This window comes from Nomascus leucogenys, chromosome 22a (genome assembly GCF_006542625.1).
Source record: "Nomascus leucogenys isolate Asia chromosome 22a, Asia_NLE_v1, whole genome shotgun sequence".
Lineage (NCBI taxonomy): Eukaryota > Metazoa > Chordata > Mammalia > Primates > Hylobatidae > Nomascus > Nomascus leucogenys.
The window spans coordinates 97,440,782-97,468,574 of record NC_044402.1 but is presented as its reverse complement, the minus strand read 5'-3'; the positions used below and the strand labels follow the sequence as shown (position 1 = coordinate 97,468,574).

Sequence of the window (27,793 nt, the reverse complement as noted above, 5' to 3'; positions counted from 1 at the left end):
TAGCTTTTCTCTGTTCTCTGGAAAGACTTGTCAGCTGGGGTGACTTGACAGATGGGGGCTGGAATCATCTAGAGGTGACTTCACTTACATGTCCGGTGGCTGATGTTGGCTGTCAGCCTGAACACTTCTATGTGGCCTTTCCATGTGGCCAGGGCTTCCTCTCAGCAAGGCAGCCACAAGGTTGTTGAACTTGTGACAGGGCGGCTCAAGGCTCCAAAGACAAGTCATTTTTGCAAAACTCTTGAATCTCTGAATTATACGTTACAGGTAGCTAAATTCATGTTCTGCCCAATAGAATGCTAGATAAGAAGAGATGGCTCTGCTCAACATGCTGCCTCTGGGATAGTCTCACTCTTAGGGAAGAAGAGTATGGTAAAGGGGAAAATCTGCATGTTTTGCATGAAACCAGATGACAAAGATCATCACTTTGGCTGGAAGACAGTCATGCAGTTAACAAGTATTTTTTCAGTTTCTTCCACTTGCCCAGCCATGGGAGGTGAAGCAACCAAGTATAGTTCATGCTTATTAGAGAATGTTTGTAAATTAAGACATATAAGAACAGTCTTGAATTATTTAAAAACATCACCTGGATGTAGATTTCCCAAAACCCCTGCTCTTAGATGCATTCTGGTGGGCTTCATTGACAAAGTAACAGTACACAGTATTTTCTTTAAGTGTAGAAATTATTCTTGATTTGGGTTCTGGGAAGTCTTCGATGATTGGAAGATACTCCTCTAAGATAGATGGTCTAGCCCTTAGATAAGATCCTTGATGTAAGGTATGTAGATTCCAAAAAGAGGAATATAGGCATCTTAGGAAGCGTGCCAGATGATCCACTGGGGGCAATGAAATATCTACTTCAATCTGTTTTTAAAAAATTAAAATGTGTATTTTATGTGCATCTTATTGCATATTAAATATGATAATATAGTGGTGTGTATATGAAGTTTATGAATGACTAAATAAAAATGTATGTGTTCAAAAAGCCTTTTTTTTTCTTTTGGCTGATTGGTGGCAGGCGTTGCTGAAAGGCAAATGTCTTATTTCTACCTTAAAGCTAATGCTTTTCAAACTTTGATGTGCATACACATCACCTGAGGAGGCTTGATTTTTCTCAGCACAGTGCAAGTGTGACTGGAATTTGGGAAAATGATTCACACAGTCTAAACTCAGACTGATTTACAAACAAAAATACCACATATATTAATTTCTATTAGCTTAAAAACTAGACCTGTCACTTATATATGTTATGCTTTTACTCTTGGACAAAGCAACTTCTCTCAGGACACTAAATATCACATAAGAATTGACTTGATGAATCTTGAAAAGAAAATTTTTGGTTCCTAAATAGTATTTGCAAGAAGTCAATACAGCCTAGCGATAGGTTATTCTAGGATACAGCACAGAATAGTGGCTAAGAGTGTGAGCATTGGTGGCCAGAGGGCCTGGTTCCAAGTGTGGCTCTGCTGTCTACCAGCTGTTATATGACCTTGGGTTAGGTAATTAATCTCTCCGTGCCTCTATTTCCTCATCTGTAAAATGGGGATATCCTAGTTCCTACCCATTATGAGCATAATCCATGAAAAATGCTTAGAGCAGGTTCTGGCATATGTTTAAAACAATCATTGTCAGTGATTCGTCTTCTCTATTTTAGGAATATTTCTTTCTAAAGAATTTACTTTTTGTCTAGAATCAGCAGACTTTAAATTCTGTAGCCATATCCTTATCACATAACATCCTCTTTTCAATATTCCTCACTTTCATTTGGTGCCTTTGTCATTTAAGTATCTTAAGTGCTTATAGAACAGGGATCCTTACTCATCATCTTTGTATCCCTAGAACCTATCACAATGCTTGGCTCTCAAAAGCTGCCCGTAACAGTTTATGGCATTACATGTCCTTCAGAGCATGTCTTTGGATTGCAGTTTATTGGGTCCAAATTGTGTTGCTTTTGGCCAAAGGCATAAGCATACTTAGAAAAGTACAGATCCTGCTTGCCAACTCAAAAGCTTTCAGGATCCAGGAGGCAGTGCCATTGTGTAAAGAAGGTGTTAGGGAGTGGTGGGGGTTGTACTGAACTGGACCATTCATGCCCCAATAAAGATATTCCACTTTAGATTTTACAAACCTCTGTAACAGTCAAGCAAAATCTGCAGGCAGATTTAGGGTTCAACTTTTAAGCTCTGGTATAGATTAAAACAGGATACCGGAACTTACAAATACATGTTTGTTCCCTCTACTAAAGTATGAACTTAAGGGCAAGAACAGTGTCATTTATCTTTGTCTAAACTTGCCTGGAATCTCTATGTTCATTGTAAAAATTATTAGAAAATCCTTCTGTTCATGTCATAAAATGAGTCAAATCATTTATATTATCACTCTGTAAATGATTTTGGACTAAAAGAAGTCCAGGTTTAAAAGCTACCACATACAAATAGATGCTCATAGTTACTATTAAACATTTCTTTCATTACTTAGGTCTTAGGGTAAATGGTTCCTGATGCTATATATGCCAGCATCATATCTCATCAGTAATGCTTCCACAAATTGTATTTTATGGTGTTTGCTCCCAGGAAAACTCCAGCAGTTGACTAACTTATCCATCATCGTCTAGACATGGAACAGCATTTTCTGAGCATCTCTAGTGCTGAGTGCCTCTTACATTTGGCCTTCTGGTTCCCAATCTCTATTCCTAGCTGCTTACAGGTACTTGATCACAGGTAACCTGAGATCAGAGACACTTCTTGTGACCCACTCACTGTGGTCATGCTCACTCGACCTTTCTGTCACCCCAGAAATTACAAGTGGCTGTGCCAGGGATTAGATTTTGTTCACTAAAGATGACAGGCTTGTCCAGTCAGCTCCTCTGTCAGGTGACACCTCCCACGGAGTCTGGCCCGTTCCACTTTGTTCCTCTCATCCTGAGCATCTCCAGTCATGGGACCTGTTAGAGAGCATGTTTACCTGGCCCTTGGACATATTCTCCTTCCTCTTGTTCCGATGGTGCCATCTTGTTTACTCTGGAATTTGCTCAGTCTTTCGAATTCAGCAAGCCAGCCAGAAGGGGCATGTTGAGGAAAGGGTGAAAACATGGGTTAAATCCTAACGGGCAACATTTGCTGAGTGCTAACCATGTGATAGGAACTGTGCCAAGTGCTTTCTAAGCATAATTTCATTCCATCTCACACATCTTCAGGAGGTAGGGAGGATGATTCTATTAGCCCCATTTTACAGACAAATAAACAGTTTAGAGGAGGATCTAGTAACTTGCCTAAGGTTATATGGCTCCAAGTGGCAGGGGCCAGGGTTTGAACCCAGTTCTTCTGCCTCCAGGGCCCACTAGGATGTACTGCCATCCTCAGAGATGGCTAAAAACCAAGGTAGAATAAACTAAATGAAAAAAAACAAAAAACAACCCCCCCGCCCACCAAAACCCAGGGAACACAGAGGAAGGGACAACCACTTCTGAGAGGCATTGCTGGGAATGCATGGAGGAGGCTGAGGGCTGGGCTGCAGAAGATGAGGAGGCGGCAGGCCCACATGAGCGGAGGCCTGGTGGCGAGAAAGCGGACGTCCGGGGCAGGAGGGCCCGCGACCTGAGGTCCGGGGCAGGGGTTGGGGCGCGGGAACCCCGCAGCAGCAGGGGAGGGCGCTCACCGCGCATGCTCCCAGCTCCGAGCGGCCACGAAGCCCGCCTTTGTTTCTTTCCCACCCAGGAGCCGCTGCGGTGGGGGAAGGGCTCTTCTGAGCGCTGCTCTTCAGCTGGGGGAAGGATGCGACCTTCCCGACACCACAGTGTGGCCGCCCCCAGAGAACAGAGGGACACCTCAGAGGGAAAGGGCTTCCGCTACCAGGCCCCGCCAGGGAACTCCAGGGACCCCGCAGCTGCGCCTCCCGCCCCTCCCCACACCTTTGACCTCGTGCTGCCGGAGAGGGGTCAAGAACCGCAGGCACCAAGGGGTCTTGCTATCCAGACGCAGCCGGCGGTGTCAGAGGCCAGGCCTCCCGGGACCCGAGGAATGTAGAAAGCCCTCACTCAGCCAGGTGGGAATAAAGGAGCCTCACCCCTCCTGGAAATGGAACTTCCCCGCCAACTCTGGTGCTAGCCCAGCGACAGGGCTGGACCAGGATTAGGCCTGCAGCACACCGCAGCCTCTTAGGAAAGTCCATCCTTCTGGGAAATTCTTGAGGGATTAAGAAGGGTAAAGACGCCACGTGACCCGGCTTCCTTTTCTTTTTGTACTTTCTGAAGCACTCGGATGGATCCACTCCCCCACTGTAATCTCTTAAACCCTCACCTTTTAAGAAATAGTATTGGCCGGGCGCGGCGCCTCATGCCTGTAATTCCAGCAGTTTGGGAGGCCGAGGCGGGCGGATTATCTGAAGTCAAGAGTTCCAGACTAGTCTGTCCAGCATGGTGAAAACCCGTCTGTACTGAAAATACAAAAATTAGCCGGACGTGGTGTCGTGCGCCTGTAGTCCCAGCTACTCGGGAGCCTGAGGCAGGAGAATCTCTTGAACCCAGGAGGTGGAGGTTGCAGTGAGCCACTGCACTCCAGCCTGGTGTTAATTCTGCTCCCCAGCCCTCCCTCCCCACACTGGGCCTGCCCTGGCCTGTTAAGATCACCAGCCCACTTCTTCCACTTTCCATGACTGTTCCAACATCTAGATTTCCTATGCCTGGAAATGTTCCACAGTAGTTTCAATTTAATGGGAGCCTCTAATTTTTTCATGCGCATGTTGGGGCTAGCCAGAGACTACTAAGTAAATGTCCCACATCTTTTTTTTTTTTTTTTTTTTTGAGGCGGAGTCTCGCTCTGCCGCCCAGGCTGGAGTGCAGTGGCGCGATCTCGGCTCACGGCAAGCTCCGCCTCCCGGGTTCACGCCATTCTCCTGCCTCAGCCTCTCCGAGTAGCTGGGACTACAGGCGCCCGCCACCACGCCCGGCTGATTTTTTTTTTTATTTTTAGTAGAGACAGGGTTTCACCGTGGTCTCGATCTCCTGACCTCGTGATCCGCCCGCCTCGGCCTCCCAAAGTGCCGGGATTACAAGCGTGAGCCACCGCGCCCGGCCTGTCCCACATCTTTAAAAAACTCAGTGCTGGTTTCCTATTCAACAAACCACTTGGCCTCCCAGGAACTGGCACGGTGGAACTGGTTGTGGACATAGTGTCACTCTCTAAGGATTATTGTACCTTGAGGTCTCACAGAAACCAGAACTGCACAGCAGGCAGCCCTCATAGGAGGGGACACAGGTGAGCATCGTTGCTGTGGAATGTTAACCCAGCCTCATAGCTTCTTGGTACCACCTTAGCAAGCCTGTTTTTCTCACCCACTGGGTAAGTCAGGTTCAAGTCATGGCTCTAATTTAGAACAACAGAATTGATAGGAAGCCTGAAGGGCTGAGGGTTCTGAGATGGTCAAACAGCTTTGAAACAAGGCCAAACCCTGCCTGTGATGGACTGAGGTGGTTAACCCTTCCACTCAAGGTTAGGGGTAGATGAGAACCACAAAAAATCCACGCCATTGATTACATCCAGACCTTAGTAGACCACCGGTTCTCTGTCTCATCACAGAAACCTGCAGGCCACCCTCATATAGGCAGACCCTTTTCTTACTGTGGCATAGGCTTTAATAAAAAGTTTAAGATGCATTAAGACTTCTTTCTATTCCTGCAGGACATATATTGAGCACTGACTGTATGCCAGGTGTGTTGTTAGGTTGACACAGAGATGAATAAGACTGTTTCTGCCCTGTACCCATAGCCCAGTTAGGGGCAGGCAGAAAAAGGAAAGTGGGCAGTTAGATGTGATGGTGCTGTCCAGAAGCCTATAGCATGGAGGAGGGGGTGAAGGGTGGAGAACCAGAAGAGGTTTCAGAGGAGGGGACACTTGAGCTCAGTGTGAAAAGACTTTCAAGTGACCCAAAAATCTTAAATTAGAGGCTCCCTGTTTTGTGGCTTTAAAATAAAACACTGTCCTTATGTCTAATGCCCTTGGTTCTCAAGAGGGAGTTGTTTTGTGCTGTATTTCAAAGCATCACACTTCTACATTTCCATCTGAGACTCGCCTTTTGGACAGGAAGGCACCACTGCCAGCAGACTTGGCTTTGGCGGGAAGAAGGTAGAAGGAGCTCATCAGGTTCATAGAGGAGGAAATACCGACTCTTAGAAATAAAATGGTTCATGAGAGGTAGACCAAAGATCATAGAGCTCTGATGGTTTTGTTCAGTGGCATTCAGGGAATGAAGCCTCAATGTCTGGTCACATTTAGGGTGGGAAGAGAAAATCATGTTGGAACAGCTGTGCTTAAAACATAAACATATCATCTTGGGGGTGCAGTTGGGGAGTGATCTAAGATTAGCATTGACTTAAGGACTATAGAGAGGAAAATGCCACATACCAGAACACACTGTGGGCTAAGGCATTTAACCAGATGGATCATGAATAGTAATGGGGTCTTCTGGGGATTTCAAGACTGAGTATGAAGCACGCCAGTGACTAAGGGCTGGTGGAAAGAAGGTGGGTGATAGAGGAGCAGACCCTCCAAGCCACGAGACCGTAGCATGGTGTGAGCTAACTTTCCCTATCTAGAGGAAGTAGAAGTCTGATGTGCTAGAGAGATATGCCTGGATCTGTTCCATCTTGAGGTCAGATTGCCCAGAGAGGGACACAAAGATTTCCAATCTAGTGTAGGCAGGAGGTGATGCCCCAGGATCCTCAGCTGATTGAACCCCATGTCCTCTAGTCATTATTTTATAATTCAATGGAAAAAATAATCAGTTTTTCACAATTTGATATGTAGACCACTTTCAGAAATACATATGGTAAGCAAAATACATTTAAATTAAAAATTATTCACTTCCATGAACACATAAACACAATAGAGAAAAGATAGTAATTGCAAGCAAGCAAACCATCCAAATATATATTAGTGTTTAATCCATCCATGGAATGCCATATCCCTGTGTCCTCTCTGGTGTTGAGTATATGAGTATTTGAGATTTTTGTAGGAGAAGACTCTATTCTTGCATTCTTTATTCTCTCAGAGGCAAGATTTTTCAAGTGTGGATTCTAGGGGATGTTAGCCCATGTGAAAAAATACTGGTTAGTCCTGAAATACAAAGCAATTTAAAGTTGCTTTAAACTTTAAATTTTTCCCTTTAAAAGGGAAAAACATCCCCTACAGTCCAAGTTTATGAAGGCTAAATTCATCCCTAGTGACCATTTCTTTGATGGGTGTGCTCAAGTATGTGTAGGTTTATTTGACATTGACCTGGAGGTAGAGATGCATCTCCCATATCCCTTATCGTCGAAAAGTGCTGTCATGTAGCCATCTCCCAGTTCTGGGAGCGCTCGTGTCAATCTGTAATGAAGGGGCTTGGAAGCCTGCCATTTTGAGGTCTAGCCTCACTAAGCAGAATACTCCATTAGGAATCTTTGTAGTGTGTTTGGTTTTCTGTCCCACTGGCTCAATTCAGAAAGGGCATAGAAGAATACTTCCTTTTTTTGTTGATACAGAAAGCAACCCCCTGGTTATCTACCTGAGGACCTGTAATGAGTCTGTGGTGGATTTACTTCTAATTAAGTTACTAAGAAGGGGCTTCTGTTGATAACATAAGAGTCTTGGCCTGCAGAATTTTCTTGACAAGTGTCAGAAAGATTTGGTGAGGATGTTCTGGCTTGGGGTTGCCTTATTTGAAGGTTTTCAGCTTTGGGTGAGGAGAGAAAGGGTACAACATCCAAACCCCCAGGGAAGCTCCCATCTATCCAGGTTTTAACCAGATCTGACTCTGCTCAGATATTGAGACTGGATGGGAAAGGAGGCCTTCAGGGCAGCAGGGATATATTCTGAGCAGGGAGTGAGAGTCGCTGATCTCTAGGTGTTTTAGGGGGTTCTACCAGGGGAAGAGACTGCTGCGTGTCCTATGAGATTAAGGATAAAGAATGGAAGGCCTGACTCTAGAGTCTGAGAGAGGCTTCAGTTACCTTTGGGTTGGGATAGGACAGGCTACAATGTCCAGGATACAAGATGCAATGGTTGACTACTTCATGGAGGGGAGAGGAGGCAGGCAAGCACTGCTATTGGCTGGCTGTGGACAAAGTAAATGCTTCTACTTGTAAACAAATATAATTTCTTGCCAGTAAACTTGTTCCCCATAGGATCTGTCTGCATCTCCTTATTTTCCTCTATAGTCATCAAGGAGAACTAAAAAAATTGGGATAAGCCACAAAGACGTCATTGATAATAGTAGTAATAGGAGCTAATATTTATTGGACATCTAATCTGTGCCTGCATGTAGGTAATCCTATTTTTCATTTTACAATGAAAAAGAAAAATGAGTAATCACACAGGTTGATTTGTTTACTCAGAGTCACACAGCTCATACGTGGCAGAGGAGGGATTCAAAGTTGGGTCATTCTGACTCCAGAGTTTGTTTTTTTATAATGAAAGTGCATGCGTATGTGTGTGCGTGTGCATGTGTGTATGTGTGTGTGTGTGTCTATCATATAGGCCACCTGATAAGGAAGATTAGATAAGAAAGATTTGGGTAGAACCAAAGGCCTCCAAAATGCTGTGAGGAGGATGAAGCAGGTTCTTTCTTAGAGAGGAATTCTTAATGGTTAGTTAATGCTTTACCTAGTGGTGTTGAGAGAGCAGAGAATGTGGAGTCAGGAAATCCAGGGTCACCAAATATTGGTGTGTGACTTTGGGCGAGTCACTTAACTCTGAGTCAACCTTAATTCCTGTGCTGTAAAATGAGGACAGTAATACCTACTTGATCAGTCTGTCTGGATTTTCTTAAGAATCAGCTGATTCACTGTATAGAACAGTACTTGGCAACTTTATGAAGCATTAGACAAATTACAATTTTGCCATGTTTAATCATAAATGTAATGTTTTGTCATTTTCAAAGAAACACACTCACATATCAATTATTCAGAACCTACTACAAGGTATTGAAGGCTTTGGACAGGAAATAATGTCCAGTGCTTTACTATTTGTGATTACTTAAGAAAAGCTTTTGCTAGAGCAGACCTGTATTTTTTAATAGGAAAGTCTTTTATTATTTACAAGAGGAATTTTATTTTCTTGTTTCTAAACTGCAAGTCTTGAAACACAGTCAAACAAAGTAGAAAGTGAGGAATGCCCATAAAATTATTCACCCAGAGATAATTAGTGTTAACATCTTAGTGTCTTGTGCTGATCTGATATCTTAGGGCCAGAAAACTGCATTGGTGATTTTTATTATGAGTATTACACATAAGCTCTGTTTCTAAAATACCCGCCTGGAGGTTGAAAAAAACTTGGAAAGAATTACTAATCATTTCTGTTAAAATGGTGTTCTGTGGACCACAGAAACTGTTCTATATATAAGCTTTTGCTTTTAATTCTGGGGAGTGGAAAGGAAGAAGAGGGAACCCCATAGCTAGGAGTTATTGTTATATCCAGAGCAGATGCCTTTGAACATCTCCTTTCATTGCACAGTTTCTTTCTGTTTAACTTTTTCTAACACCGTATGTGTGTGTGTGTGTGTGTGTTTGCTCTTTGCTGATGGGTGTGTTTAATCTAGCATTAGTCTACTATAATAGAATGTCCCCTGCCTGGAGTCAAGAAAGCAAGATTCTTTCAGGCTTCATAAAGGCAGGGACTCTGTCCCTTGAAGGCTGCTGCATCTTCAGGTCTGAGCACGGTGCTTGGCATATGGTGGATCCCCAGTAAATGTTTTTGTCTATTGTATGAATGAAAGATTCCACCATTGCCATCAAGAGCTGTGTGACCTTCAGCCAATCGATTAAACTCTCCAGATGTCTCTGATGCCCTTCCAGTTTAAGTTTAAATATTTTGTAATTTTAGCTTCCTCTCCTGTGATTTTGATCCTGACACTGTATGTTCATTTATCTGATGACAAATTTTCACCATTGCTAGCCCCTTACAGGGGTGAAAAACTAGCAGCTGCCTTCTTTTTACCCTTTCATCAATAGGAGATAGTTTCCCAGATGATTATGTTACTTTTTAGTTATCTGCCTCTTATTAATCTATGTTTGTTTAATAAATTGGTTAATGAATTAATTAAAAGAGACAGTGAACCTGTGGTGGGGCCCTAACTAAAACTAGACTTCTCGCCTCACTGGTTAGAGCAGTTCCAATCTGTGGGTTTCCTTAAATACACTTAGCAGTAAAACATTCCCACCATGTGTTCAAGAATTATGGCTTGAATGGAAAACTTTTCAACAAATGCGTTAAGTTTAAAGACACTCCTTAATATGCTTGGGGCCATGCACAGAACAATTGTGAACTTTATTAGCTTTTAGGCTGTGGGGGAAGGTGGTACTCCGAAGACCGCTTCAGTTTTCATCAGAAGCTCCTGATGATTGTCTTGGCAGTGGGTGGATGTATATTCCTGTTTCGCTGGCACCAAAGCACAGCGTCTTGGCCGGTTTTTCATTTTGTGGGACTTAAGGATCAGAACCCTTTCCCATGTTCTGTTTCCACTGGCTCTCAAGAAATATTCCTGGCCAAGTGATATCAGGGCCTTACAAATAGTTGGTACTTTATCAACTTTCCCCAGCAGAGACCCTTTAAAAGGGCTCTGTCACTTGGGAATGTCTGGGCACAGTGGTAAGATCCCAAGGGTCCTATGTCAATCCAGTGCTGCCATGTTGCAGTGTATCCAAAGGTTAGGCATAAACCATTTACCTTCCCACTTGTACTTAATTTTCTAGATTTATTTTCTACATCCTTACTCAGTACACGTTTGTCAAAGGTTTCATTTAAGAAACAAAAAAACCTAAGAGATTTTGAAGAGGAATCTTGGTTGTGCCTTTTCTTTTCTTTTCTTTTTTTGACAGAGTCTCACTCTGTCGGCCAGGCTGGAGTGCAGTGGCATGATCTCAGCTCACTGCAACCTCTGCCTCTTGGGCTCAAGCAATTCTCCTGCCTCAGCCTCCTGAGTAGCTGGGATTACAGGCATGTGCCACCATGCCAGGCTAATTTTTTTTGTATTTTTAGTAGAGAGGGGGTTTCACCATGTTGGCCAGGCTGGTCTCGAACTCCTGACCTCAGGTGATCCACCCACCTTGGCTTCCCAAAATGCTGGGATTACAGGCGTGAGCCACCGCACCTGGCTGGTTATGCCTATTTTTAAAGCCTGTAGATTTTAATCCAACAGGCCATTCTTTTGTAAGAACTTCACTTTTACATCCACACATGACCAGGGCATAACATGAGCTGCCTCTAAATTAACCCACTATTGGTTAATTCGATTTTGCTATTTCTTTTCTTTTATTAACTGAATAAATTTTGTTGCTTAGGGGTATTTTTAACTTTTAAATGTGCCTTTTTTTACTTTACGTAAGAGCGAGAATGTGTTTTATTTGCCTGCTTATGTATTTATGAAACCGCTTTATTGAAATATAACTGACATACAATAAACTACCCATATTTAAAGTGTATGGTTTGTGAAGTTTTGACATATGAAACCATTACTATGATTGAGATAATGAACATATACAGTGCTCCAAAAGCTTCCTTGTTCCCCTTTCAAATCCCTCCCTGCTACTCCTCCCAGTCTCTCCCTTAGGCCCCTCAGGCAACTGCTGATCTGCTTTCTGTCACTGTGTATTAGTTTGCATTTTCTAGAATTTTATGTAAGTGGATTTATACAATATGTACTTTTTTTTTTGCCTGACTTGTTTCACTCACACAATTATTTTGATTCATCCATGTTGTGACATATATCCATAGTTCATTCCTTTTAATTGCTGAGTAGTGCTCCATTATGTGGAAATAAGTTTGTCCATTCATCTTTTGATGGAAACTTGGATTACTTCTAGTTTTTGGTATTACAAATAAAGCTGTTATGAATACTCATGTGCAAGTCTCTGTATGGACATATGCTTTCATTTCTTTTGGGTAAATACCCAAGGGTAGGATACCTAGCTTATGTGGTAGGTGTATGTTTAAGTTTTTAAGAAATTGCCAAACTGTTTTTCAAAGTGACTATATCATTTTCCACTCCTACTAGCAGTGCCTGAATGTTATATTTCCTCCACATCTTCACCAACACTTGGTATCATTAGTCCTTTTAATTTTAGCAATTTTAATAAGTATGTAATATGGCTTTAATTTGCCTTTCTCTAATGACTAATGATGGTGAGCATTGTTTGTTTGTTTGTTTGTTTGAGATGGAGTCTCGCTCTGTCACCCAGGCTGGAGTGCTGTGATGCTATCTCCGCTTGCTGCAAGCTCCACCTCCCGGGTTCACTCCATTCTCCTGCCTCAGCCTCCGGAGTAGCTGGGACTACAGGTGCCTGACACCACGCCCGGCTAATTTTTTGTATTTTTAGTAGAGACGGGGTTTCACCATGTTAGCCAGGATGATCTTGATCTCCTGACCTCGTGATCCGCCCACCTTGGCCTCCCAAAGTGCTGGGATTACAGGCATGAGCCACCACGCCCGGCCCAGTGAGCATTGTTTTATGTGCTTTGTATCTGTATATCTTTGGTGAAATATCTGTTCAAATCTTTTGCCTACTTTTTAATTGGATTGTTTGCTGTCATAGTTATTGAGAGTTCTTTTGTAGGTTCTAGATAGAAGTCCTTTATCTAATATATGCTTTACAAATATTTTCCCCCAGTCTGTGGCTTATCTTCATTCTCTTAGCAGTGTGTTTCAAAGAGTGGACATTATTCATTTTGATAAAATTCCATTTACCAATTTATCCTTTTATGAGTTTTGCTTTGATGTCATATCTAAGAAATCTTTGCCTAACCCAAGGTGAAAAGATCTCGCTTATGTTTCCTTTAGACATTTTATAATTTTAAGTTTTACATTTAGTTCTATGATCCATTTCGATTTAATTTTTGTTTAGGGTTCAAGGTATGGCCCAAAGTTTAATATCTCATTGTTCTAGGACCATTTGTTGACAAGGCTATTCTTTCACCAGAGTTTTGTTTGCACCAATACCATATTGTTTTGATTACTGTAACTTTATAATAAGCTCTAAATCAGGTAATGTTAGTTATCCAATTTTATTCTTCTTGCCTGCTTGTACTTTTTTACATACAAGCCTTTTGCCCTTGGGTCTAGAGTATTTAGGGCAAACATGCTAATTATAATGGAGAATAACTTTCATTGTATTTACCAAGGCTTGTAACCATCCAAAAGCCAGCAAGAGAGTGAACAATGGAATCAGATCTGGTTTTGAATCTTGGTTTTACCACTTACTAGCTTTGTGACTCTGGACAAGTTACTTGTCACCTCACAATCTCAGGTTCCTCAGCAGTGAAATGGGGATGCTCAGATTTACCTCACAGTATTGTTTTAAGGATCAAATTTGAAAGTATAAAATCTCTGATACAAGTTTTGCTCAATATACATTATTTGATTTTTAGAAATTAGTGCAATAAAATATCCAGTGTCTAGTTATGTAAGGGAGATAAAATAAAAATGTCTTTGGCATTCTCATTTTTCTTATTTTATCATGATTTTAATTCTTGTGAGTGATTCTTACTTCGTTTCAGGAGTTAGATATCATATTGAGAGTATAACTTATAATTTGAACATGTTTTGAGATAGAAAATATATCTATATTTTCTATACGAGAAATATATATCCATGTTATATTCAAATGAATGGTTACAATACCAACAGAGTGTGATGGTTGAATACAATTGTGTGGTGGTGGGAGCATGTTGGGACAGAGATTTGCTGTCACCTTTGAGGCATGGGAGGCTCCATGCAAGGAAAATTCAGCTTTATGAGACAATGCATGCATTAGGGATGAATAAGGACTGTAAATCTCAATTTTTCTCTTATGGTAACTTGGGGAAAACATTGATTCATTTCTGTTGTGTCTAGGTGAATACATAACTTGAATTTTCATTGAAAGTTGAATTAAACAATATAAAAAACTCCACACACAAGGAAAAGACTAATAACTGAATTTAACAATAGGTAAAGATACATATAGGCAGTTCGCAGTTGAAAAAACCAGAATATACCATGTCAGGCATAGCATACTGGCAAGGAGTAAGAAAGCCAATAGCATCAGATATTGGCGAGGATGTTAGGAAAAGGAACTAATATGTAACTGGTGGGAGTGTAAATTAGTAGAACTATTAATACTTTGAAAGTTATTCAGTGATACTTAATACAATCGAATGTGTGTGTGTACCCTAATCCGGTGCTTCCTTTTTCGGGTATCTACTTCAGAGAAATTCTCACATGTATGCACAGAGAGACATGTACAAAGATGTACACTGCAACACCATTTGTAATAGTGTTTGAAGAATTAAAAACAACCTAATCCCTTTCCTCCTTCCCACTTTCTCTCTCTCTCCCTCCCCCACCTTTCTCTCTTACACACACAAACACACACATACAAACACATACTTCAAATTATTTTCAGAACCATTTGCATTTCTGAAGATGGCACTTTTACCCCTAAAGGTATTTTTTTAAACTAGAGTTCTGAAGGAGACATAGAAAAATGTTAATATGTTTGTTTTTGCTGGTGGGCACATATGGGACTATTACTTTCTGTATTTCTCTGTATTTATGAGATGTTAAAAATTGAAAGTAAACATGAAAAATTTCAAAAGAAGCACGACATTTGTTTTCTGTCTTTCTCTTTCCTTTCTTCTTTAACCTTCTTTTAATTCCCCACCTTAAGACCAAGCATTCTTCCCATTTTGTGTCTTGTTTGGCTCCTATCCTCATGTAATTTGAAATACTTCCAAGGTACCTGTTATGTGTACGTGTTCAGAGTTTCTTTAGACATCTTCTTGCCTCTAGTGATCTCTATTCAATATCATGTTAAGGTAGTTGGGCCTAGGTTGTCAGTTATCTCCCAGCTTCTTTATTTTATTGGGAATTTGGAAGTTTGGATTGCTAATTGGAACCCTCCTCCTCCTCCTCCTCCTCCTCCTCCTCCCTCTTCCTCTTCCTCTTCTTCCTCTTCTTCTTCTTTCTTTCTTCATTTTTTTTTGGCAGGGTCTTGCTCTGTCACCCAGAGCAAGATGGTGCAGTGGAGTGCAATGGTGTGATCATAGTTCACTGCAGCCTTGACCTCTTGACCTTCTGGGCTCAAGCAATCCTCCCACCTCAGCCTCCCAATTATCTGGGACCACAGGCACATGCTACCACGCCCAGCTAATTTTAAAAAATTACTTTTAATAGAGACAAGGTCTCCTGGTCTCAATTTCCTGGGCTTAAGCCATCCACCTGCCTCAGCCTCCCAAAGTGCTGGGATTGCATGCATGAGCCACCATGTCTGGCCCAAACTTAATTTCTGTATTTCATAGGCTTGTTTTCTTAATATTGCTCCATCTTTCTGTCTTGGTATGTAAGATATTAATATATAGGGTGCAATGTTTGTTTTGGTGTATGACAGATACTTAGAATGCAGATTAGATCATGTACTTCTAGCTGAGAATTTCCAAAGCGTGTAACAATTCTTAATCTTCGAAACAGGCATAGGGTGCCCCTCAGTCTGCCTGTGTACACAGTATTTTTAGCTACCAGAATGGCCTCTCTGCCCATGTCAAACTCACTTTGCATGTACATACTTCAAGTTCCCTATTTTCTTTTATCTGCTTCTTCTTTGGTAAACAGACAACTTCCTCTGCCTGATCTCTCTGAGACATACTGCAAATTTAGCTCAGACCCCTGCTGGCTGTGTGTATCTTTGGCTATTCATAGAATGGGAGGGTTTACTGTCCTTCCTTCTGGAGGAACCTGGGTCTTCTCATTTCTCATGCATCTGAATCTGTCTGCAAAGGACTATGTGGAATTAGAGCTACTGGGTGATGAAAAAAGACCTTCCTTTTTGTGATGTTTGGACAATCTTTAAAAACTATGCTGATGAGCCATTTCAGTGTGTGTTAATCTTGCTGCACCTGCTTTTGGGTTATTTTCCCCACTTGATAAAGGCCTATGTAACCAACTATTGGTCATCACAGAGAGTCCCCTTGGGCAAAAGATGGAAATGAATGCAAATAATGCACTTAGCTCGGCCACTATAGGTTAATGCTGCTCTGGTCCTGCCCTGGTACTGGATTCCAATTTTGATCCAGGAACTACCCCTGAGCCAGCCTGTAAGATAGAGGCTAGGCTCTCTGACTGACCCAGAAGGCTGGCCCTTGAGGGCTTCCAAGATTCCCAGATAAGCTGGAGCCGATAGGACATTTAGGGACTCCTGGGCAAGATGTGTTTAATTCCCAATTCAGAAGAGATTTTTTTTTTTCTTGTCAGTTGAGACTTACTGCCCAGGCCAGTTTGGATATATATGGGTTTGGGGGAAGTATTCACTGAGATATTTTTGTCTCATTGCGTTTGATACGTTCACAAATCATTTAACATCATGGATATCACTATTTGCCACTTCCCTGCTATTGTTTTTATTCCAATATCCTACATTTAGAAACTGATCAGTGGGCTGCAAGTTTCTTTAGGGTGAGAGGGCTAGATATTTCAAATTTTGTATCCCTAATATGTACCACAATGTCTGGCATATAATAGATTCTAAGTAAATATCTATGTCTAGATAATATGGCTGAATAAATGATTGTAAAACATAGCCCAAAGTTCCTGTGCTTATTTTTCCTTTCTCCTCCCCTTTCTTTTTTTATTCTTTGAGTTTTGATCCCTCTTAGACCAAAATTTTAGATGCTATCTAGCATCATGTTTTGGTACTGCTTTCCGTAATACTTGCTTCATTATCTCTTCCTCCAAATTTTGTTTGTTTTTCAAAAATAGTGGGGGTTTTCCCCCTTATGCTTTGTCCTTTATGTCTTAAGTTATTTTAAATGTCATCCCTGTTCTCCATCTCATTCTTCTGTGATCTCAAATTCTTGCTGGTTCTTCAGTCTGCTGACTCTTGCTTATGGTGAATATTTCCTCGTGAGTCTTATGGCTTAGGCTTGTGAGTTCATTTTCAATGGAGATTTAATCTGTGGGTGTCCCAGGTTGACTGGATTGAGGGCATATCTATCCAGCTAGGTTTTGTTTCTTCTTCTAGGGACCTTAGGGGTATCATTGGTCTAAAACTCTTTTTTTTTTTTTTTTTTGCATATTTTCAACTTGAAAGTTCCTGGATTAAAAAAAAAAAAAAGTAAATTCCTAGACTATACAGGCAATGTGAATTCAAAGCTCTAAACCACATGAGGGCAGACTCTGGGGATGTGAATTCTCAGTGGAAACATTTTTATTCCCCTACCAAGAACCCGGGACACGGCATCTCTTTGCCATCTGCCTACGTGGGTGTTTGTCATTGCTTTTTCCAAGTCCACTATTTCACCTCAGGAGTCTTTCTTCAAGGCCACTTCAAGGGTCTTTCTTTGCTTAGAGGTCGCAGTTCTAGTTCTCTGCCTTATCTCCCACTGCCTGCAAGTGTTAAGCCCCAAGGCCCTGGTGTATTGACCTATCCCTGCACTCTAAGTTCATGTGCTTGCAGCTTTGGTTCTCTATTTACCCTCTATTTCTATCCCCTTTCTATTTAATTTCTTCTTAGTTCATGTAAAATGATATTTACTGTATGTTCGTCACATTTTCCTCATGATTTCTTAGGGATCATAGTAGAAAGGTTTTTAGACTGTCACGTGAACTTCTAAGATGTTCTTGCTTTCATTTTTTTTTTTTTTTGAGACGGAGTCTCGCTCTGTCGCCCAGGCTGGAGTGCAGTGGCACGATCTCGGCTCACTGCAAGCTCCGCCTCCCAGGTTCACGCCATTCTCCTGCCTCAGCCTCCCAAGTAGCTGGGACTACAGGCGCCCACCACCACGCCTGGCTAATTTTTTGTATTTTTAGTAGAGATGGGATTTCACCGTGTTAGCCAGGATGGTCTCAATCTCCTGAACTTGTGATCTGCCCACCTCAGCCTCCCAAAGTGCTGGGATTACAGGTGTAAGCCACCGTGCCCAGCCCGCTTTCATTTTTATAAAGGAAAAAGTTTCAGGTTGGGAGCCAGGACACCTAATTCTTTGACATCAGTTTGCTGCATTGGGTTAAGTCATACAAACTGCCCTAGGCTCAGATTCTTTATCTTTTAAATGGTGATAATAAGACTTAAGAACACAGTTGTAAAAGGTGTGACTCCCCTTATAGGAATGTTTTGAGATGGAGTAGTGGAATAGGTGGGCAGGTATTTGGAAAAAATAAAAATAAAAGCACTTCATAATAACCAGCTAGATTTGTTTCTTCTTCTAGATACCCTAAGGATGTCACTGGGGTAGAACCCATTTTAACCAGTATTATTACTACTATTCTTTTTTCTCCAGAGCCTTCGCCCTCCTTCTATTATTGCATCTCCTACTCCATTAGTTTAGCTTATGGCAAAGTAGAGTGGCCTTCTACCGAGGCAGAGGACATAGTGCTACCTCCTGGCTGATTTCTCTCTATCCAGCATGGTGATTACTGTGGCTCGGTCATTCACACTTTAACTCATGATCAGGTGTTCCTTGTTAGAAGAGAAGATGTTAGCAACCCTTGGTCAATAGTGGAAATGCACTATTATGTTGGTTAAGGTCTTAATAGCACTTGTGATTGTTTCTATGGTTCTGCTGCTTTGGAGAACTAAAGGAGTACTGCCTGAATATAAGTCTTCTCTGCAGTTACCTGTCTGTGCCATGTCACTAAAGGAGAGTATCAATTCGCATAGTGGAAACTACCAGAAAACTTTAAGCACATATTAACAGGAACACTGGGATTCATCATCAAGAATTTTTACAGTATTCATGCAACACACCTTTTTTATGTTATAGAAACTTTGGTTTGAACAAGCTGTGTCATAAAAGGGGCCACAGAATCAGCAAAACCAGTCATATCATGACAGGCCAACCAGATTTGCAAGGTAGGGAGGGATGTTGGAGTTTTCTTAGCTTTTTATTTGAGGCCAAGATCTCAAATAGAGTTGCCTTTGCTTCAGGTCAAATGAAGTCATAATTTGGGTTGGAATAGTCCCTGTTTAAATCACTTAGGCAGGGTTTAATTTGTTGAACCAAACCCTGAAACCAATTCAGTTCACAAAAGAACATGTAATTACATAGCTTTTATCCAAAAATCCTAGTAGAAAATTTTAAGTAGATATAGTGGGGATTCAAAGGGAACATGAGGCTAAAATGGAAAATGCATCTAGGGTTATCAATAGAAATAGAAAACATTTGTGAAAATCTGTTCTCAGCTTATATAGTTCATTGCACAAATTAATACACTTGATTCTCAAATAAGCTAACATGATTTCAAATACTGAATCTTTATTTTCAAAGATAGGGTGCTATGTCTATAACAAGGTTGATTGTAGTCATATATCGTACTGAATTTTCCAATGCATACCATTATTTTGTAGTTGTGTGACTGCCCTATTTTCACCTTTCCATAGTAATTGCCTGCAGCCATACATAGACAACATGAGTTTCCAGTGAATCCAAACTCCTTTTTGTCTACTTAATGGTAGTGCATTCTTTATAAAACCTACTTACCAGACTTTCTAACAAATAGACTGGTTTGAAGATCAATTCTTGTTGTGTCCCCTGCCTGCCATCTGTTTTAGATATTAGTGAGTCATGAAATGTCTAAAAGCAATAATCTGTGAGAGACAGAGGAAGAGCAGAGGGTCTGGACTGTCAGAAAATGGAATAATATCCTTGGGCTAATCAAGGGTTGTTAGATGTATTATATAATAAAATCATGAAAGGAATAATGATTAAAATCAACAGCGAATCCAAGAAACTTGAAACTAACATACATGCTAGTTTTAGGAGAAACCTTAAAGACATAGCAGATGGGCTTTGGTTACCATTGCTATGGAGGAGTCAATGGAAGTTAGTGGAAGAAACCATACATATAGACTAGTTAGTTCAGCCAATTTATGCTGAGCACCAAGTATGCTGCTACTATGGGGATAAAGAAGAGTGAGGCCGGTTCTTTACTCCAGGAAGTTTTCAGTCTTGGAGGAAAGATATCACACAACTCTCTATGCCAATGACAATAACGGGCTTCATATGGAGCACTGCTGTGCACTTATCTCCTGCTTGCCTAGGGCTTTATTTACTTACATGATCTTTAGTCCTCTTATCAGTCCTCTAAGGTAGATTTTATTACCGCCAATTTACAGATGAGGAAACAACGCTTTTTTCCCTTGCATGCTACCATGCTGCCTCTCAGCACAATCTGTTCAATGCCTTGCCAAAGATACAGACTGAAGTCTGCTGGGTGAAGGTCAGATCTTGACTGTGCTATATGCCTGTGGAATCTTGAGGAAATTCTAAAATTTGAGCTATAGTCTTCTTATCTATAAAACAGAGATAATATCTGCCTTAGCTCTCAGTCTTAATGTCAACATCCTCAGAAAGGCCTCACTGACCACTCTTATTCCCATCTCCTGAGTCACTTAATCCCATACCGTGTTTTATCTGAAGTAATCTCATGTGTATCTAGTATACTATTGTCTAGTATACTATTGTCAGCCTTCCCACTTGAATGTGAGTTTCATGAGGGCAGGGACCAGGCCTGTTGTAGTCATCCCTGTGTCCCCAGAATTTGGTTTCTGGCATAGAGTAAGCATTCAATAAGTATTTCATGAATGGGCAGTGGTCCAAACAACAGTTAACAAGCATAGAAAGGAGAAAATGACTGCAGTTATGTTTAATGTTTAATGTCCTTGTGAACTATTCCACTATGTTTCCTTAGAAATAAAACAAGTCACTGAAAGCTTTGAACTATGTTGCTATGGTAGGTTAGATTTTTTTTTTTAACCATCCTGAAGGTTTGGAAATACTGGAAGTTGAAATGTATCATCCAGTGCATAATGGTCCATCTTTGACCTCAGCTGGGCTTCAGTAAAAGGAGCAAGTGGGCAAATACCAAGCACAGACACAGAAAATGGAATCCTTTGTTATGTGTATCTATAGGGTATGTTGAGAGAAAATGCATAACCAGGAATTACTCAAATGTTTGGTGTTCATGCTCTTTCACATGCATTAACCACAGAGTGAGTGACATGTCTTACTATGTCTACAAAAGGGACCTCCAGCTGCCACTGACCTGTTGTATGTCTTTGACGTTGTGTATTTCAGGATTCTGAGAAACGAACCCCCCTTCATGTGGCCGCATTTCTGGGAGATGCAGAGATCATTGAACTCCTGATTTTGTCAGGTAAATAACTGCTATACTCAAAAGTCAATTGCAAATAAAAATTTAAATAACCAATTTACTAGATTGACTACTACATTGAACCCAAGCAAAATTCCTTTGTTATGTTCATGGAAGTTTATGTGATAGGCGATTTTATCTTTACACAAAGAAAAATGCAAGAAGTTGTTCTTATTGAAAAATGACTTCTCCAGTAACATTTTTATCTTGCTTTGAAAGTCTGATTCCTGGCTGTGTAGTCAGGCCCAGCGTTGTAGATGAATTCAGTACATTTGGATATATTTTGATTTTTTTTAATTATAGAAAAGGAAATAAAACTAGTTTAAAGTCTACATGAACATACACCTATACACACTATGTATAGTGAGTATATATACACACTACATAAACATGCTACATAAACACTATGTATAGCATGTATACACTATATATGCTATATATATACATGCTATATAAATACTATGTATAGCATGTATACACTATATATGCTATTATATATGCACACTGTATATATGCCATATATATATATGCACACCCTAGATTTATATGCCAACTAAATGTGTTTGTATATTTACATATATTTAAGTTGGGCTGCAAAACAATACTGTTATACTTATGGATACATGACAATGACTATGTAATGAAAGCATAAAAACATGGAAGGCAAGGAACCATATTGATTTCTGGATAGTGGTTACCTCTAACCAGGTTGAGTAAAAAATGTCTTCGGGAAAGGCTATAAAAGAACTACTACAACTCTCTGTAAAGTATTTTATGTTTAAAAAATTGGAAGGGAGTATAGCAAACATTTAAATCTGATTTGTGTTTATACTGGTCTTTGTGATACTATTGTCTTTATTTTTCAATGTATTTTAAATATTTTATCAGATTTAAAAATGCCAGTGGTTTCATTTTTGGAAAGCTGTATGCTCAGTATATCTCACCAAACAGGTTTCCAAAACCATAATATGCTTTATCCCTTGAGTGTTTACTAGACAAATCCTGGAATGAATTGAGCATGTGCAGATGTCTCACTGTAGATTATTCACAGACAAGCTGTCTTTCTTCTTCCTCCTTTATGTTTCGGAGATTAACATCTAGAGGAAGTGCCTCTGCCTACAGACTGGTCAAAAGGCCTACAGTAAGGTTTCGCCTTTGTTTGTGGTAGGGAAAGGGGAACTGTAGCATTTTAAAGTAAGCTCTGCAGAGATAGGAGCTGAGACATGCATTCAAGCAGATGTGGTGAACACTGTGGACAAGAAACAAGAATTGTGCTGTGATGCATAAGCAACATGGCCCTTATTTTGTTGTGTTCATGTTCTTGAGGTGGGTTTCCCCAGGAAACAAGTGTTCTGTGCCTCAAAACACATGTGCCTCACACACCTGATGGTCACGTGGAGCTTAGATTAGATTTCACATGGCATTTCTTGTGCTTTTGAGAATAGGCCTTTCTTCCAACAAATCTAAAGACGTCCCAGGGCCATGTTCCAAACAAATGTGTATTGTTTGGTGTTGGCACAGACTAAGGGCCAATGCACACCTGGCTGGTTGCCCTGGCAGTTGCAATTTGGCCCATGGAAAATTATAGGCAGAATCAGTGGAGGTATAAAATAAAGAACTTTGTGGTATGACATCTATTGGTCCCCATCAGCTATACCTACCTCTTTTTTATTTTTTATTTTATTTTATTTTATTTGTTTATTTATTTTTGAGATGGAGTCTTGCTCTGTAGCCCAGGCTGGAGTGCAGTGGCGTGATCTCGGCTCACTGCAACCTCCACCTCCTGGGTTCAAGCGATTCTCCTGCCTCAGCCTCCCGAGTAGCTGGGACCACAGGCGTGTGCCACCATGCTTGGCTAATTTTTTGTATTTTTAGTAGAGAGGGGGTTTCACCATGTTAGCCAGGATAGTCTTGATCTCCTGACCTTGTGATCGGCCTGCCTTGGCCTCCCAATGTGCTGGGATTACAGGTGTGAGCCACCATGCCCAGCCCACCCACCTCTTAAATGTTGTATTAATAGATCTCTCAGAGTCTCAGAGGAATGTTTCATGAATGTACAAATTCAGAACTTTGTCTTATATGCCAGCTTTGTGTTGTTGTTGTTTCTACATCTGAAAGGGAAGATTTTAATTCTGCAGCATGAAGTCAAGCCAATCTCTTTTTTTTCTTGTATCTGGGGCCAGTGATTGTTTGACAAACATGGTTTCACATCACCTTCACGTGGACATAGAATCCACCAGCCTCTCTTCAACTCTGGCTGATTGAGTAGAGCTGGGAGAAGCTGTTGCATATATTTTAATCTATTCGCTTGTTTGGTCTTGGAATTTCTGAGCTCTTAATCTCTTTAGCATAATTTTGGTTCAATGTGCTGTGGAAAATTTCCTCCTCCCTCTCATCAAATTAGGAAGACTTAGGGCATGGCGAGCATTGGGAAAGTTTTCTTTTTTAGCAGTTTTATTTACCTGTGGAAGCTGAGGCAAACTCTTGGAATTCACATGACTTTTATTTTCCCGAAAAGTCCTTTACTCAATTTATATATTAAGTTTCTAATATTGCAAGAGCATGATGATTTTATCTCTGAGCTTGTGTCTGGCAGCTGACCCTTTAGGGAATCCAACCAAACTGTTTCCCAATTTAATAATGAATGAGGTGCTAATAATTACCATGTTGGACAAATAATTTGGCCTTGCCAGAACAGCCCATTACAGCTGTGTTCTCCATTGTTGTATTAACCTACAGAACATGGTGTAACCCAAGCTTGCTAAATTCCTGCTGGCATTATCTCCTGTTAGCCAGGTGGATAGACCCCTGAATGCCTCTGAGTAGACAGGGAAGACAAGATCTTGGCGAAGAATTTAGGCCTTGCAAATTTCACTGTCTTACAACTGGCAGTCCAGGGTCTGGCTTTGTTTCCCTCCTGACTCTAGCTTCTGTTTGGGAACTGGCCGAATCTGGATTAAGTCAGAGAGATCAGTGAGAACCAATCAGTGGCTAAGAGTTAAGATACTGGGGTTGAGATATAGGAAGCAGAGTGCACAGAAAAAGGACCACAGTAGAAATATCTTACAAAGGCTGGGTGTGGTGGCTCAAGCCTATAATCCCAGCACTTTGGGAGGCTGAGGTGGGAGGATCACTTGAGGTCAGGAGTTCGAGACCAGCCTGGCCAACATGATGAAACCCATCTCTACTAAAATTACAAAAATTAGCTGAACGTGGTGGTGGGTGCCTGTAATCCCAGCTACTCAGGAGGCTGAGGCAGGAGAATTGCTTGAGCCTGGGAGGCGGAGGTTGCAGTGAGCTGAGATCACACCACTGTACTCCAGCCTGGGTGACAGAGTAAGACTCCATCTCAAAAAAAAAAAAAAAAAAAAAGAAGATCCTACAGAGAAAACTCTGAGGACAAGTAAGGATTATAGGGTTCTGGGTTGGAAGAAGAAAACTGGAAGTACTCTCTAATATGGGAGTGTTTGTGAGGCATAACTACTAAGTAAAATTTATTAGAATTTATTTTTTAAATTTTAATTTAATTTACTTTTTTTTTTTTTAAAGATGGGGTCTTGCTAGGTTGATCAGGCTGGTCTCGAACTCCTGGCCTCAAGTGATCCTCCCATCTTGGCCTCTTGAAGTGCTGGGATTACAGGCATGAGCCACCACATCTGGCCATAGAATTTATGCAACCCAACAAGTGGTAGTCCTGCAAAATTATTTCCAAAAAATTTTAAAATGTGCTTCTTACTCTAAATGCAAATTATTTCCAGAGCTGGGGGCACATCATTCTTTTGATTCCTTATGCATAACAAATACTCGTCCTTTGAGGATGAATTTGATATTTTTTATCTAGTGAAAGGGGTGATTAAACCGGGCAATGCTGATTTTGGCCTACAAATGTGGTGCAATTATAAATTAACAAGCCATTTTCTGGTGGGTGTGTAAATTGGCCATAAAGGCAACTCCAAGGAGAGTTTGTTAAATGTTTTGAGCAATTGCCACGTTCATGGAATTATCATACCCTCTTCTATGGTAATTGTTTTGAAGCGCTCCTAGTGCTGTATGATTTGGTTTGTTAAAAAATCAATAGCAAGCTGATTTTGTTATATTATAAACATATTTTTATGACCTTTCATGTTTACTTCAACAATTAAAAGCCAAACTTTGGATAAGTTAAGCTTAGGAAGAAATTATTCTCTTTGGCTTGTGAGATTTTTCAGTCACACTTAGTCCACCCTTATCACACCACTTCCATTTTCTTTATTCTACTTCTTTCTAGATGACATGGCTTACAGAACAGAAATATTGCCTCTGGAAAAGATGCCCAGAGTTCACTTCACCCCTGATCTCTATGAAAATAAAATTAAGAGGTAATAGGGATAAGATGAAGAACATCCTTAGTTTGTAATTAGAGATCATGTCTGATGGATTGGGCCTTTGTTTCTGAAGAATCAGTATACCCTAGTGCTTATTTTCATGTTTAAGCTTTAACATGTCCTTGGGTGAAAAAGCATTTGCCTTTAAATCATTAGACATGCAGACTGTGTCCTTCGGTGCACAATGGTGCCTGACAGGCAGGTAAATAATGTGAAGCTTCCTTTAGAAAAAATCAGCTATAAATATTCAATTCATAGCCAAAACCATCTGACATCTCCCTCTGACATGTAAACAAGACTCTTGAAAGTGTTCAGAGGAAGAGGATGAGGAAGCCAGCAGCAAGAGATGACACTGATGAAATGCTTCTTGCATCTCCATTCAGATAACTCTGCTTTTGTTATAATAATTTTTGTTATGGGGGAGAGGAGGTTTTCCTGGCAGCTGCCTATTCAACCTCCATGAGAAAGAGAAGTGGAGGAATGGAGGACTTAAACACTGACTGAAAGAAGGCATTGCCTACATTTCTAATCACCTTGAAATTTCTCAAGGGACTCTGAAGCTACACGCGAACAATGCTGGTGTCGTTACATCCCGGATGTGTGTCACTGTATGAGGTTCAGCATGCATGGGATCATTTTTCTCCTTGAAAGAGTTTTAATATTGAAAGCCAAATTTGGATCTGCATAAAACTAAAAATTTTTAGAATGCGGTATAATAATAATAATGATAAAAGTGTATAAATATAAATAAGAAAAAACAACAGAAAAATGGGAGAAATATGTAAAGAATAAGAACAAGTAATTCTCAGAAAATGAATTACAAATGGCTAGTAATCAAACATATTAGAAGATGTCTAACCTTATTGTTAGACCAGAAACTAAAACAAAGAGATGCTATTTTTTTCAATCAGATTTGTATGTATGTATGTATGTATGTATGTATGTATGTATGTATGTATGTATTTGAGTTAGAGTCTTGCTCTGTTGCCCAGGCTGGAGGGCAGTGGCATGATCTCGGCTCACTGCAACCTCCACTTCCCAGGTTCAAGCGATTCTCCTGCCTCAGCCTTTTGAGTAGCTGGGATTACAGGCGCCTGCCATCATGCCCAGCTAATTTTTGTGTCTTTAGTGGAGATGGGGTTTCACCATGTTGGCCAGGTTGGTCTTGAACTCCTGACCTCAGGTGTTCTGCCCACCTTGACCTCCCAAAAGTGCTGGATTACAGGCATGAGCCACCACACTCGGCCTATTTATTTTTAAAGCAGCTTTATTGAAGTATAATTGATATACAATAAGCTGTATATATTTAATGTCTACAACTTGGTGAATTTGGACATATGCAAACACCCATGAAATTATCACCACAATCAAGGTAATAGACATCTCTGTCACCTCCAAAAGTTTCCTCGCATCCCTTTGTTCTTGTTATTTTGGGGTTTTTTGGGATGTGTGTGTGGTAAGAACACTTAACATGAGATCTACCTTCTTAACAAATGTTTAAGTACATAATACAGTATTATTGACTCAGATTTGCAATATTTAAAATGTCTGGCTGGGCACGGTGGTTCACATCTGTAATCCCAGAACATTAGAAGGCTGAAATAGGAGGATCACTTGAGGGCAGAAGTTTGAGACCAGCCTGAGAAACATAGCAAGACCCCATCTCTACAAAAAATTTTTAAAAATTAGCTGGGCATGGTGGCATGTGCTGGCAGTCCTAGCTACTCTGGAGGCTGAGGCAGGAGGATTGCTTGAGCCCAGGAGTCTGAAGCTGCAGTGAGCTATAATGCCACTACACTCCAGCCTGAGTGACAGAGTGAGACCCTGTCTCTAAAAAATTAAAAAAAATATTTTAATGCCTGATAATATCAAGTGTTGACGAGGATGTGGGGAAACTAAGCAATCTTATACATTCTGAGGGTGTAAACTGGCACACTTTAGAGGCTTTACAGGACCTTTTGAAACCAAAAGTGTGTATTATCTATAACACATAAAGTCCATTTTAAATTATTTATCCTAGACAAATACTTGCACCTGGGGCAGGTAGATCACCTGAGGTCAGGAGTTCAAGACCACCCTGGCCAAAATGGCAAAACCCTATCTCTACTAAAGAATAAAAAAATTAGCCGCGCATGATGGCAGGTACCTGTAATCCCAGCTACGTGGGAGGCTGAGGCAGGAGAATCGCTTGAACCGGGGAGGCAGATGTTGCAGTGAGCCGAGATCGCACCACTGCACTCCAGCCTGGGTGACAGAGCAAGACTCCGTTTCACACA

At 40.9% G+C, this 27,793-nt stretch overlaps 1 protein-coding gene across 3 annotated transcripts in view; it reads left to right on the top strand.

Moving 5' to 3' along the window:
• The window catches only part of ANKRD44 (ankyrin repeat domain 44), a 330,782-nt gene that overhangs the window by 142,573 nt on the left and 160,416 nt on the right, over positions 1-27,793 (top strand). For all 3 annotated transcript variants that reach the window (XM_030802956.1, XM_030802955.1, XM_003253880.4), the window contains exon 3: positions 21,078-21,156. In XM_030802956.1, coding sequence (XP_030658816.1) covers positions 21,078-21,156 — 79 coding nt within the window. The remainder of the gene's footprint in view (positions 1-21,077; positions 21,157-27,793) is intronic.